This window comes from Hemicordylus capensis, chromosome 4 (genome assembly GCF_027244095.1).
Source record: "Hemicordylus capensis ecotype Gifberg chromosome 4, rHemCap1.1.pri, whole genome shotgun sequence".
NCBI lineage: Eukaryota > Metazoa > Chordata > Lepidosauria > Squamata > Cordylidae > Hemicordylus > Hemicordylus capensis.
Genome location: NC_069660.1, coordinates 277266658 through 277280192, shown reverse-complemented (window position 1 = coordinate 277280192; position 13535 = coordinate 277266658). Strand labels below are relative to the sequence as shown.

General features: G+C 40.6%; 1 protein-coding gene across 9 annotated transcripts in view; it reads right to left on the bottom strand.

Annotated features, from left to right (window-relative positions):
* Nucleotides 1–1664: 1664 nt before the first annotated feature.
* The window catches only part of RALYL (RALY RNA binding protein like), a 466710-nt gene continuing 454839 nt past the window's right edge, over nt 1665–13535 (bottom strand). For all 9 annotated transcript variants that reach the window (XM_053247058.1, XM_053247050.1, XM_053247056.1 and 6 more), the window contains one exon: nt 1665–5215. In XM_053247058.1, coding sequence (XP_053103033.1) covers nt 5198–5215 — 18 coding nt within the window. In that variant the 3' untranslated portion in view covers nt 1665–5197. The remainder of the gene's footprint in view (nt 5216–13535) is intronic.

Genomic DNA, 13535 nt, shown 5'->3' with positions numbered 1-13535 from the left:
TAAATGGTTAGGATTACACGACAGGAGGGCTGTTCAGCTTTGGCCCTCCTACAGATGTTGGCCTACAATTCCCATGATCCCTGCCGATTGGCCACTCTGGCTGGGGATTATGAGAGCTGTGATCCAACAACAGGGGTGGGGTGTAAATTGAGCTGGCCTACACTAAAGAGTAGGAAGTAGATTTAATCAGTGCGCAAAGCAATTGGCTTATTAGTAGTTGCAGTAGTAGCTGTATATACATCCTAATGAAGCACCAGTACAACAGGAGAAGCGTGTTGTACAAAAAGTTCAAGCCGCACTGCTGGGTCAGTGGTGGGGACAAATGTCAAAGACCTCACCTTCCTTGTATGGCCCTCAGGGAATATTTTCAGGTGACATGAAGGGCTTCTAGGGTAAGGGGAGGAAATTGAAATTCTTGCCCATGCACTAGCATGGGCACTACGCCGGTGCTTCTCTCATTACACCATTGTTTCATTAGTCAAGGTGTCATCCAGTATATTTCCAATAATAATTTATTTATTTTTACATTTATATCCTGCTTTTCCTCCAAGGAGCCCAGAGTGGTGTACATGGTTATTTTTATCCTCACAACAACTGTGTGAGGTAGGTTAGGCTGAGAGATACATGACTGGCCCAGAGTCACCCAGTGAGCTTCATGGCTGAATGGGGATTTGAACTCGGGACTAGGACCTAGTCCAACACTCTAACCACTACACTACATATAATGGCTATATTTTTGGGGGGAAATGTATAGTTTGGCCTGTGAGCTACTCCACATAGGAGTAGTTGCATGTAATGCGTCTGTCTCATATATCAGTTTCACCTTTTAATTTGCATTACTGAAATTAATGGACTTTTGCACGATATTCTAATTTTCCGAGTTTCACCTGTAATCCCACTTCTCTAGGAGATGTAAAGGTGAAGTGTGCCGTCAAGTCGATTTAAACTCCTGGCTCCCACAGAGCCCTGTAGTTTTCTTTGATAGAATGCAGGAGGGGTTTACCATTGCCTCCTCCTGCACAGTATGAGATGATGCCTTTCAGCATCTTCCTATATCACTGCTGCCCAATATAGGTGTTTCCCATAGTCTGGGAAATATACAAGTGGGGATTCGAACTGGCAACCTTCTGCTTGTTAGGCAAGCATTTCCCGTATTTATACTGATTATACTGAGCTACAAAGGCTGGTACACATTGTAAGAACTACTTTGCTGGATCAGACCAAGCAGCCATCTACTTCAATGTCCATTTCCAAGAGCGGCCAGCCGGATGCTTCCAGGAAGTCCACAAGCAGGATGATGCTTTAAACCACATTTGTGCACATAACGTCTTGTGCCAGTGGCTGTGACTGTACCTTCACGTCAGCAGGAAGTAGAAAGAAAGATTGTGAGGTATGTTGCACTTTACTCAAAAGGACAATTGTGGCAGGGCAACCCAGTACGAATACAGCTCCTGGTCCTGAAGGCATGATCATCTTGGGAGCATAATCTTATCAACAATTTGCACAATGATTGCATGAATCCTCCAGCTCGGTTGCACACAGGTTTGCAGCAAATGTACTCTGGAACATTTTAGACCAGCAGTTTTGGAAACTGAATATTTTTGGAAGTATCTATCCATTTCTAGCATCAACATTTAGCAGCAGAAACCACTAAAGAGAAGTAGTGCATTAATCAGAGAAAATATTTATTTACAGGCATGTACAAATTATGTTATAACATTTGGAACAAAACTGTCATGAATGATTGCACAAGAACACATTGGTAAGATGTTCAGTGTATGAATGTAAAGAAACGCTCTCTACTATTAAAAACCACCATGGCTTTAAGGACTACCAAAGTGTGGGTAGGTACTTTTTATAGTTCCAGGGATGATTTTTCCCTTCTGGAAGTTAATTATCACAGACAAACAGTTACAATACTGCTTAATCTTAATGAAAGAGTATAGAAAAATAAAATGTTGTTTTGATCGCAAACTGAGGTTTGTAGTCATCTCTTCTCTGGATCCAGTTTTCTTGTGTATGCAGAAGTGCCTGTACTGTTTTCTTGTGTGGGCCAGAGTGCCTGTAGCAAGGAAGGTACTGAATCATACCCTCAAGTACATACCAACAGACAAACTTATTTCCCTTTTCATAATAGCTGCATTGGTTTAGGAAGAAATTGCTTATTGTGGCTAATATGATGCACGGCAATATGGCTCTGTAACACTGTGTCCCAGGGCTGCTGCCTATTTATTAGTTTGTTTCTTTATTTAATACATTTCTATACTGCTCAAAACGCAAGTTCTTTGGGCCGTTTACAAAACAATAAAACAGGCAATAAAATATTAAAACATTTCAACAATTAAAATTAAAAAGTTAAAACTATTAAAACACAATTAAAATAGTATCTAATTAAAAGCCTGGGTGAAGAAATGCATCCTGACTGCCCTTTTAAAAGTTGTAAGAGATGGGGAGGCTCTTATTTCAGCAGGAAGTGTGTTCCAGAGCCTCAGGGCAGCAATGGAGAAGGCCCGTCCCTGAGTAGCCATCAGAAGAGCTGGTGGCAACTGCAGACGAACCTCTCCAGATGATCTCAATGGGCGGTGTGGTTCATAGTGAAGAAGACGTTCTCTTAAATACCCAGGGCCCAAGCTGTTTAGGGCTTTATAGGTTATAACCAAAACCTTGTATTCTGCCCGGAAACTATTTGTAAAGCAGCCTCAGCCTTGCTAAGAATCAGCAGTAGCATAAGCAGTGCTTCTGCCGTTTCCCCTATTCAATACAATGGGGGAATTGCAGAAGTACTTCTTGTGTTTCCTCTCAATGTTAACTGCATTGGGGCTGTTTTATAAGTCCACAGAAGCCCCGGGACACAGCCATAATTTAATTTAATTTATTTTTACATTTATATCCCGCTTTTTCTCCGAGGAGCTCAGAGCACATGATTATTTTTATTTTATTTTATTTTATTTTAATGCTGCATATCAGGTCAGCCAGTGAAATTAGCCTGCCCTCTAGCTGTTGAAATAATGTAATGCATTGGTGATCTGATGCCAGTCAAGGTTGAGAAGGCTGGATGGACCAATGTCTGGCTTTAGTAAGTGGCATCTCTACTTATTATTCCCAAAGTTGAATTGGGCAACTGTCTTTTTCAAACTTAGAGTAGTCAGACTGGCTTTTCAGATATTCTGTTTTCCAATTATACAAGTACAAATTGTATGAATCAGATGCATGACTGATTAGCAAAAAGCAGAGGTGCTCCTTGCTGTGGGTCATACACATGTCAGTGTGTGTTATTCAAACAAAATGTTTGAGTGTGTAGGATGCCATTAGCAATGACTCACAGGAAATAATGATTCCATATTTGAACCATGAGAAAGCCAGCTTTCAGGGAATAATGTTAGAGGATATTGCTTCTAAACAGTAGGGGCAAGATTTTAAGACCTAAGAGAGTAGCCTGATTGTTCAGTTGCACAGGAATACTCTTAGATATGAAGACTGTTTTAAAAATGCATTTCATTTATAGAAATGGGCGCCTCTAGTCTGCTATGAATCATAACAGAGCTAGGCTGGTTCTAAGTGACCGGAAGCAAAACTGACCTGTGCACTTTTATGTTTAGAACTATCAAGCTGCTGTCACTTTCCCTGGACAAGAACCAACCATATATACAGAAATAGGTATTGCTGTAGACATATGAGGAAAATTCAGCAGATTTGTTTTGTGGGGGAAGAGGAGTTTATTTAGAAACTACAGAATTAACTGATATGCAGTCTTAGAAACAAAAAACAAACACCTAGTTTCAAGCCTCATTTTGAGACATTTTGAGAGCTCATGACAGAGGCAGTCTTATGGAATAAGTGTGGAAAATCATGATGCATAATCTTCACATGTTATTGGGACAGCATGGATGCCATCAGGAACCTGCACTGCTTTTCTGTTCAGCTAGCACAGGGTTTCACAACTTCAGCTCTCCTGCAGATGTTGGACTACAACTCCCATCATCCCTGAATATTGGCCACTGTGGCTGGGGATGAGGGAAGTTCTAGTTCAATAACTGTGGGAGGGGCTGAAGTTGTGCAGCCCTGAGCTAGCAGTTTCTGTGAAGTAGCACCCACATTGTTTGGGTTAGTTTTAATACTGAACTGATTAATAGATAAGTAGTCCACAGTTCAGATGACTGCTACTTCACATAGGTTTAACCTTATGAAGAGGCACTTACATAGCTCGGGTTGCCAAACACAACCATGACACCTCAATAATACGACTGAAAATTCTCAATACTGTACTGGCAGTCAATAAAGTGTGGATTACAGCATAGATATGAAAATGACTATCCTGTAAACTTTTCAATACGGCAACACTTTGCCAAGTATTGAAAAAATGAAGTATTCACAGATTTTCTGATTGTGTTGATCCATGCTGCCCAGAGTCTGTTTATATGAAGTTAAGATGGACTTACAATAGGGAAACAATTTAGTAATAGTTACATCTGGGAGTACAGTCCAGAATAATTAAATCTTTAATAGCTTCTCCATTGGTTGCAATTGGATATGTATTGCATACGGATCTGATATATGCAAATTATATCTGTTCCAGTCTATTGATTCACTGGGAGAAAAAACACACCTCTCAACCATGGACAGTACTTTGCCTTTCATTATGACCCCGAGTAATAAATGTTTTTACTTAAAACATGAAAATAAATAAATAAATAAAAATAATTAATATTCTATTCAGCATATTGGATCATAAATCTTTGATGATCTTATTTCTGCAATGCTGTAAACATTTAAGTGCAATATCACCTGACTTTAAATATGATGAACCGTAAAACATGCCAATCATAAAAATAGCTTTTACAAATATACATTTGTATACAGTGTCTCCTTCATTTTAAATAGGTCCTTCAAATTATCATACAATTCATTGGCCCTTCTGACATAAAAATAAAAAAATAATACCAAGAATTAGCCAGGAAAAAACACATTTACAATCTAAAACATAAAAATCTGACAATTGTACAGCTTTAGAACATATAAGAAATGGAATTTCTAAGTTTCAAATGGTAATGTCCATTTCAAGAAGTAAATTCAGTTTCTCATAAAAATTGAGTCAAAGGTGTTGGTAGCCAGCAAGAAACTGCAGTTCACATTTCCCCATGGGGAAGTGAGTGAATTTTCTTCTCAGTTTCCAGAGGGGCTAGATGTGATTCTCAATTCATTTGATCTGTAGAAACTATAAAACGAAATGAGTATTTTAGTTTGAATGCAAGAGGAGACAATGTATTAAAAATGATACTGCAAGAACATCTCATCACCGTCCGCAGCCAAGTAACTTCAACATGTAACAAAAGCTCATAAACTGAGCAAGGGGATGCCGGTGACTTGAGCTAGGGGTGTACACAGACCGATTGTGGCGGTTTGGTTCAAATTCACCAGGTCCCCAAACTGGTTCAGTTGAACCCACCAGCTGGGCTGGTTGGGTCGATAAATAGGTTTGAAATGATTCAAAGCAGTTCACGTCCCAACCGCTCAAACTGGCCTGGTTCACGGTCAGACCAGTCCGTGAACACCTCTGACTGGAGCACAAATGTGGAAACAATCTGCTAATATAAAGCCCTAAAGTATCTAATTTAGGGCTGTTTTCTGGGAATAGCCTTTCCAGTGTAGAAACGACTTCTTCCACCATGCAAAAACAAGATGGTTACACACTCTGCAAGGGGACACAGGTGGCTTGAGCACTGCTTGTGTCCCTAAACCTCAGCTGTGATGAGGCCGTGCCAAGGGAAGCAGTCAAGGCTCTGTGTACACAGTTGCACACCGTGTCGTCCACTGGAAATAATGGGCCGTGTATTGTGCAACTCTGTGCACAGAGCCCTTGTTGCCAAATGCCGCTTCCTTGGGGGGCACATCCTCATCACAGCTCTTTACGTGCACGCAGGGGCACAAGCAGAATGGTTTCTATACTGGAAAGCTATCTTGTTTCCACATTTGTGCAATCATCATATATTTATAAAAACTGGAATGTTGTTTATATAATGGTATACTCATATAGATTACATATATGACCATTACTGAGTCTAAATAAGGAGTTTTGAATAATTGGAGTTTGGAAAGAAATGGAGTTTTCTGCAATGTTTGCTTTGATATCATAAGAACAGCTTTTGAGTAGCGTACAGTCATATCTCAAGAATCTTTTCCAGAAAAAGTAGCAAAAAGAATTTAGTAAATATACAGTGTCAAAACATCTTGCTCAGCTGAGTTTTTTTTTAAAAAACCAATCAGATTTACTACCATGTATGAATTAATAAATTATATTTCACAGATCATACCACTTCCTTGAGTAGCAGCTAGTCTCTCTTACCATGAGATGACCCAAATTAGCTTTGAAACATTGTTCTGCTCTGAGAAGACCACAAGCTATTTGTTAAGATGCCAGTTGAGGAGGACTTTGATCAGGGCTGAACTACTTCATCTTTGTTTATACTCAGATAACATTTAAACATAATGTCAAATCTTTCCCACTAAACACTAAGAGCAAATTCAAACATGAATAGAGGCACACTGTACAATTATCTTACAGAAACCATCCCTGGATTACTTAGAAGATCACTGAAAAATCCCCCTGCTTCCTGGAAGTCAGAGAGATTATCAGGTCAGAAGTCTTCTCTCTGATATACAGTATCCCGAGGACAATGACATTACTTGCCAATGAGTGATTCATCACAAGTATTCAGGGATGCTATGGTTCCATGAAAGGACTTCCCCACATGCTGTTATGAATGATTGACTAACTTCTAACATTGCTTCTCTACATTGATCAAGATCCTTAACAAAATGCTCTGAATTGCCTGAAAAAGGTTTGCAAGCCTTAACTTGAGACATATCTGTTTCCCCTCTATTGCCTTATAAGAGTCTTCCCCTTTATCGACTACCCAATCAAATGCCCATAATGACACCAGTCTCAGTATGAAGCTTCTTATTCAGACAGAGATTCAAAATGAGTGAGATTTGGTACTTTTTCAAATCCATTTCACCATCACAGTTATTCTGAGATATTGACTGGTCCAGAACTGAATTTGGTGTCCCCCCCCTTCCAGATTCAACACTATCCACTGCATCACACTGGCCATCTTAATGTCAATTAATGTGTTCTAACTGCCTAAACAATACACAGATGGACAAAAATTAATTGCCAGTTTCATCATGCTAAATAATGCATATCTGTACAAAAATTAATTACCAATATTATCACATTTTAAGTGCACCACATTATGTGGAACATTAGTGAGCTCTATGTTTATTGAAATATCTTATCTGCAGAGACTGAGGCTGAGCAGACTATATCAGAGTAGATGCCTGATATGGGAATGAGCAAATCTACAGCAATATAAAATAATCCAGTAGGCTGACTAAGCAATCTTCTTTGAAATACAATGATGGAGTCAAGGGCATCAATATTTTCTGCATGATGTGTAAAAGTTTGATGTCCATGGCATCCTACCCTTGTGAACAAGAACATCCTAAATCCATTTCACATTTAAACTGATATCTGTATACAGTATGCCTTTCAACTTCCCCATTTTTAGTTCCAGATTCTCATTCAGAATGAGCTATATAAAGAAGAAAGTATTTTCCCCTCTTAATCTTCATTTTGCGTCACATGGTGGTTAAGTAGCTCTATGGATTTTACAAGAATAAAGTCAATGTTGTTCTTCTGTGCACCTTTCAGCTCTAAAGAATCCATCACCTTTTAGTTTTTTCTTTACCTTTGCTCGATTGTCCCGTTATATAAGTCAAAGAAAGACAGGAGTTTCAGACTACTTACTGAAGATTCTTTCATAAGCCTGTGTTCTGGAAGCTTTAAAAGTCTCCTTCCATTATAATTAGGGATGCAGCATTGCTAACCATCTGGATCTTTTTTGTCATTGAGAAACTCTGGCAAAATTCAGCAATCGCATACTTAAGCAAAATTGGCTATGGTGTTTTTGTTCAATACACAACTTTGCTCTTTGGCTTCTTTTTGAAAGGATGAGATGGAAAGTTAACATCTAGTGAGACTCAGACTCTATTATCTCTAGGCAACCCACTCAAGGGTATGATTAACCTGAAGTAATATAAAACTAATTTTATTTCATTCCTTTCAGCTAAATCGTGTAAAATTTATCTTTGGCTGCGTGACGGCTATAGCATTTTTTAAACTCTGAAGATGACTAATTTCTGGAAAAAATAACTTATTTTAAGAGATGTATAAATTACATCGTAACACAACAAAGATGAAATCCAAGTCAATTCTAGCAAGCTATACATTTTCATTTAATGGCTCTGCAAAAAGAAACAGCACCTAAAAATAGGAAGAGCCACAGTGTTTTAAAAGAAGTAGCTAACAACTCAAAAATATAGATGTTGCAGTAAGGGCAAAGAAGCACCTTTTAAAGTAGTGGCTTGTTATATTTAGTAGGAGGAAACCAATTGTTCCTATTCAAGCCCAGCATCCCTCCAGTGACTGCTGCTGCTGGTGCTTTCCCCCTTGTATTCTTTTCAGATGTGAGATTTTTGGGGACAGTGAACCAGCTTATATATATATTTTTTTGAAGAGTAAGTTAACAACTTTGAAACCCCTTTTTGTTGAAAAGCAGTAGAGTGTGTCTCTCTGTATGTATATTTTCCAGAGTAAAATGTATATTATTAAGATTTATTAAAAATATGTATATACTACCTTGCTGTTTAAAAAAATTCAAAACACCTGCTAAAAGAATATCAATTTTAAACACCTAAAAGGAAGAACAACATTCAAAATATAACAAAGACCATGAGATGACATCAGTATAAAAAGGATAGGCCAGAAGCAAGAAGAAAAAAGAACACCAAACCATACGCTCAGCCTGCCAAAAGAAAAAGGGTCTTCAAACAATGACAGAATGTCGCCCACGGGCGTAACTATAATAGGGCAAGAGGAGACCATTGTCTCGGGGGGCCCTGCCTCGGGGGGGGGCAGAGACATGTCTCCCCCACCCAACCCCTGTCCGAGCTTCCTTGAATATATATTTTTTACATTTTTAGGGGAAGGCAGTGATGGAGGGGGGCCCATTTTAAAATTTTGTCTCTGGGCCCACTCCAACCTTCTTATGCCCCTGATGGCATCTGAGAGAGCATCAACAAGTTCACCTCGGACAGAAAGCTCCAGAGCAGTATTCTTCATTGTAAGGCCCAGGGGCTAGTGGTGGCCCCCATCAACCTGAAGTGCAACTCCCTGACTAATTGTTTATTGGGCCTGTGTGAAGCTTTGGCCAATGAGTAATACTCACTGCACAGTGCCCCTGGCACCATGCGGAGACAACCATTCTCACTGTGCAGTGCTGTGATGTGCCCATTGCCAGGGGGCTCCTTTAAGGGAGAGAGAGCCCTCTTGAGCCCTGCACAATCTTGGAAGGTGTGCACACAGTGGCGCACCTAGGTAATTTTGGCGCCCGGACCTGAAGGGCTACGGAGCCCCCACACTGCAAGCCCCCCTGCGCCATGAGGCCCCCCTTAACTTTTTAAAAAGTCAAGCCTCCATCCTAGGGGGCATCCTGGGGGGCCTCTGTCCTGGCGAGCCATGCTGCTCCTTGCCATTTTCACCGCTGCTATGTGTGCGGTCAGGGGATGAGGGGTGGTGAGCCAAAGAGGCCTCGGCCTCCTTTGTGTTAGCAGCAGCCAGCAGCGGCGGGTGCAGCGGATGGTGGGCCCTTCCATCTGGGCCTAGCACACCTATGTATCGGGAGTATTGAGCATCACAAGCCTGTGACAGCCCACCGCCGCCACAATGGGGGAAACCGAGGCCTGCTTGGCTCACCGCCCACTCCCCAGCTGCGTACATGGTGGCAGTCAAAATGGAAAGGAGTGGCATGGTGGAGCAGGCTTGGGGTGGTGGCAGGAGGCCCCCAAGGACATTTGGAGGCCCACGGACTCCCACTCAGAAGGCCACGGACATTAGAGAGGAGAGCTGGTCTTGTTGTAGGAAGCATGACTTGCCCCTTAGCTAAGCAGGGTCCACCCTGGTTGCATATGAAAAGGAGACTAGAAGTGTGAGCACTGTAAGATATTCCCCTCAGGGGATGGAGCCGCTCTGGGAAGAGCAGAAAGCTTCAAGTTCCCTCCCTGGTTTCTCCAAGATAGGGCTGAGAGAGATTCCTGTCTGCAACCTTGGAGAAGCCATGGCCAGTCTGTGAAGACAAGACTGAGTTAGATGGACCAATGGTCTGACTCAGTATATGGCAGCTTCCTATACTCCTATGACTGGAGCCCCAAGGTCTGGGGGTAAGAGTGCCTCTGTTTGCACAGACTGCTGGGAAGGGTAGCCCTTCCTCGCAGAGCACTCAAGAAAGGGCGCTGTCTCTCTTAAAGGACTCTCCCAGCAATGAGAAATGTGCAGTACTCTGTGGAGATCAGCACAGTGGGAAATACCTCTCACATTGAAGGTTTTTATTTTGTCAAAGTAGACTCCACTTGAAAAAAAGTGAAGACCACTTCTCCAGAGTCTAGATATGGTTGCAGGAAAAGCCCTGTTTCGTGTTCTACAGATAATAGTTTAGATGACGACAGGACATGTAAGAAGAATCAAAATAGGAGAAAATTCTCAAAGTGCCTAAAAAAGTTATTTTATTGCCCCAAAGTGTTTAGATTTGTAATCCTTCATCAGGGGCTATCAACAGACACGATTCCCATAAAAGTCTACTTTCTTGCAACGAAACAACACTACACTACCTGAACACTGCACCTCTACCAGAAGATGGCACCACCTTTTAACTAACGTAGTTAAGATACTAGGCCTGTGCACACATGCAAAGTCGGGGGTCCAACCCTAGCTCATCCAAACTCAAAAATGTCAGTTCGGGATCCTTTGGACCCCTATGAAATTCAGAGTCAGAGTTGGGGTCAGAATTGGGACTGGATTTGGGATGGGTTTGTGGTTGGACAAAAAACCATTTTTAAACTTTTAAAAAGTAACTGCAGATATTCACTGTGAACCCAGAAGAAAACTAACATAAAACCAGAGCGTCACAGAGGACATGAGGTAACACCAAAGAGTCTAAATGGAAGTTACCTCACATCAGAGAATGGCAGTTGCAAATATGAATGGAAAATGAGTTTAAAAACTTGGATTTTCTTTTTAAAGGAGTGATATAGACAGGCAGGCAGGCAGATAGAGGGCAGAAGATGCTTCTCGCCCCCAGTTGTGATCACTTAAAAAAAAAAAAAATCCTCTCACCGACATTTGGAGCTCTGGAAAACTCTGAATTTTTTCCAAAGGCGATCAGAGATGTCCAATCCAAAGACTGTCTCTGAACCCCTCTGAATTTGGCCTCCAATTCTGCACCGGACTATAAGATAGTAGTTTAAAAGATTCTGCTCAACGGTTTTAAGGTCAAAGTGTTGAAAATGCAGAAGGTGTTTTAATTGGCAAAAAGCTTTAAAAAATGGAAGACATATGCATCTTTTAAGGCTAGGACTGTAAGAAATGTGAGGATCAGATGATCTGAGAAGAAAGGAAGATTAACTGGAAAGAGTGGAAGGTCAATGTTAATTAGAAAATGAAGGAAGGACAAGCAAGGAGGGAAAACAGAAGTAGCAGCAATGAGAGAATACTTAAACTGAAAAACAGAGTTGTTTTGAAATAGACCAGTTGAGTGAAGAGCAAGGGAATAGATTTGCAGCTTTGAGCTTGCAAAAGGCAAGTGACAATGAGATGGTGTGGAGTTGAAAATCACTGGCAAGAAAAATCAAGCAAGAATAATATTAAAGCTGGACCTGTTTTCAGTTGAATGTGTTAAATGACTTTCCTTAAGATTTCTTCCCATTAATACAGATTTAGCTGCACATGACAGTACATAACAGCATCATTGATTTTGTTCTAAGTAAGACTTTTCTTTTGAAAAATAAATTGTAGAGTGAATGATGGATTAAGAGATACATTAAGGTGTATAAATTGTTTGAGCCAGTTGATGCTTCACTGCATACTTAACTCTCTTTTCTTCTCTGATGCTCTATTTCAGTTCATGCCTCATCTACAAGTAGCCTCCTCTCTCCCACCTCTCAACTCACCTTTTACTTTGAGCTCATTCATGACTTGCAGTAGAGCTCTATTAATTTAAACACGGATGAAACATCATGCAATTCTTTAACAATGGAGAGCTGTCCAGAAATGATGAGCCATTATTTGCTATTGGCACTGAAAAATTCACAATGTTCACTGACCTCAACAGGTCAGTAGCCTCTGTATACTGGAAATGTATAATGTCTCTTGAAAAAGGAACATAGGAACTTAGGATTGGAAACTGCCTTATACTGAGTCAGGCCATTGGTCCATCTAGCCAAGTATTATCTACACAGACTGGTACCTGCAGAAGGTTGCAGGTAGGAGTCTATCTCATCGCTGTCAGATATGCCAGGGATGGAATGTAGAACCTTCTGCTTGCAAGCATGTAGATGCTCTTCCCAGAGTAGCCCCATCCCCTATGGGGAATATTTTAAAGTGCTCACAGATGTCTTCTCCCATTCAACTGCAAACCTGAGTGGACTCTGCTTAGCAAATGGGAAAATCCATGCTTGCTACCACAAGACAATCTCCTCTCCCATTTTTGTTACTGACAGACATAAAATTCAGCAGTTAGTCAGGACTGAGCACTTTACTTTCCTGTACATACAGCAACATCTCCCATCATTATTTTGGTCTTATATGGCTTATCAATCTCTATATACAAATATGTTGTATGACTTTCATCAGCTAGCACTCCAGTCTTACGTATTACACTTCTGAAACATGATTTTTTTTTTTTAATCAAGAATTGCGGGAGCAGCCGCTGCTATGCTCCTCTGGACACAATTATTTGGTAGCATAGCAAGCCTTAGAATCAGTCTATAAATAAAAGGTATGTTTGCATTGTAATGTGAGACCACAAAACAGGTTAGCATTTGGGGGAATTAACTAAGATTACAGAAAAGACAATAGCAATATGTTGCTGTTCAGGAATAACACTACCTTGTTCAGAGTTTATTTCTACTGTCAGAAAACTACCCCTTCAGTGATTAGTATTCCATACTGCTGCATCTAAAGTATATTTATTCTTAAAGAAAGCCTGTAGCAGTAATTACCTTCAGGGTGCAAAAATGATGTACTTTCTAAAACTGGCACACTATGTATGTTATGTATGTGCAAGCCTAATTGTTCAAGTCTGCCAAAAATTATTAGAATGTACTAAACCAGAGGTTTCCAACCATGTTGCTGAACTACAACTCCCATCACCCCCAAGGTACAATTTATTGTGGCTGGTGATCATGGGAATTGTACTTCAGCAACATGGAGGACCATAGGTTGAGAATCCCTGTACTAAATCATCGTTAATCTAGCACAAGGCCACAGTAAAGAAAGATGCTATACACCTGTGTGAGAGATCCATGTGTATCATTTGATATCTAACCAGCCCTCTGTCTTCTGGTTCTATCCTTGCTGATGTCCTGCATCTTGTAGACCCTGAGGCGGGTCTCATGATCCGTGAGACCCGCTTTTGTAAGAA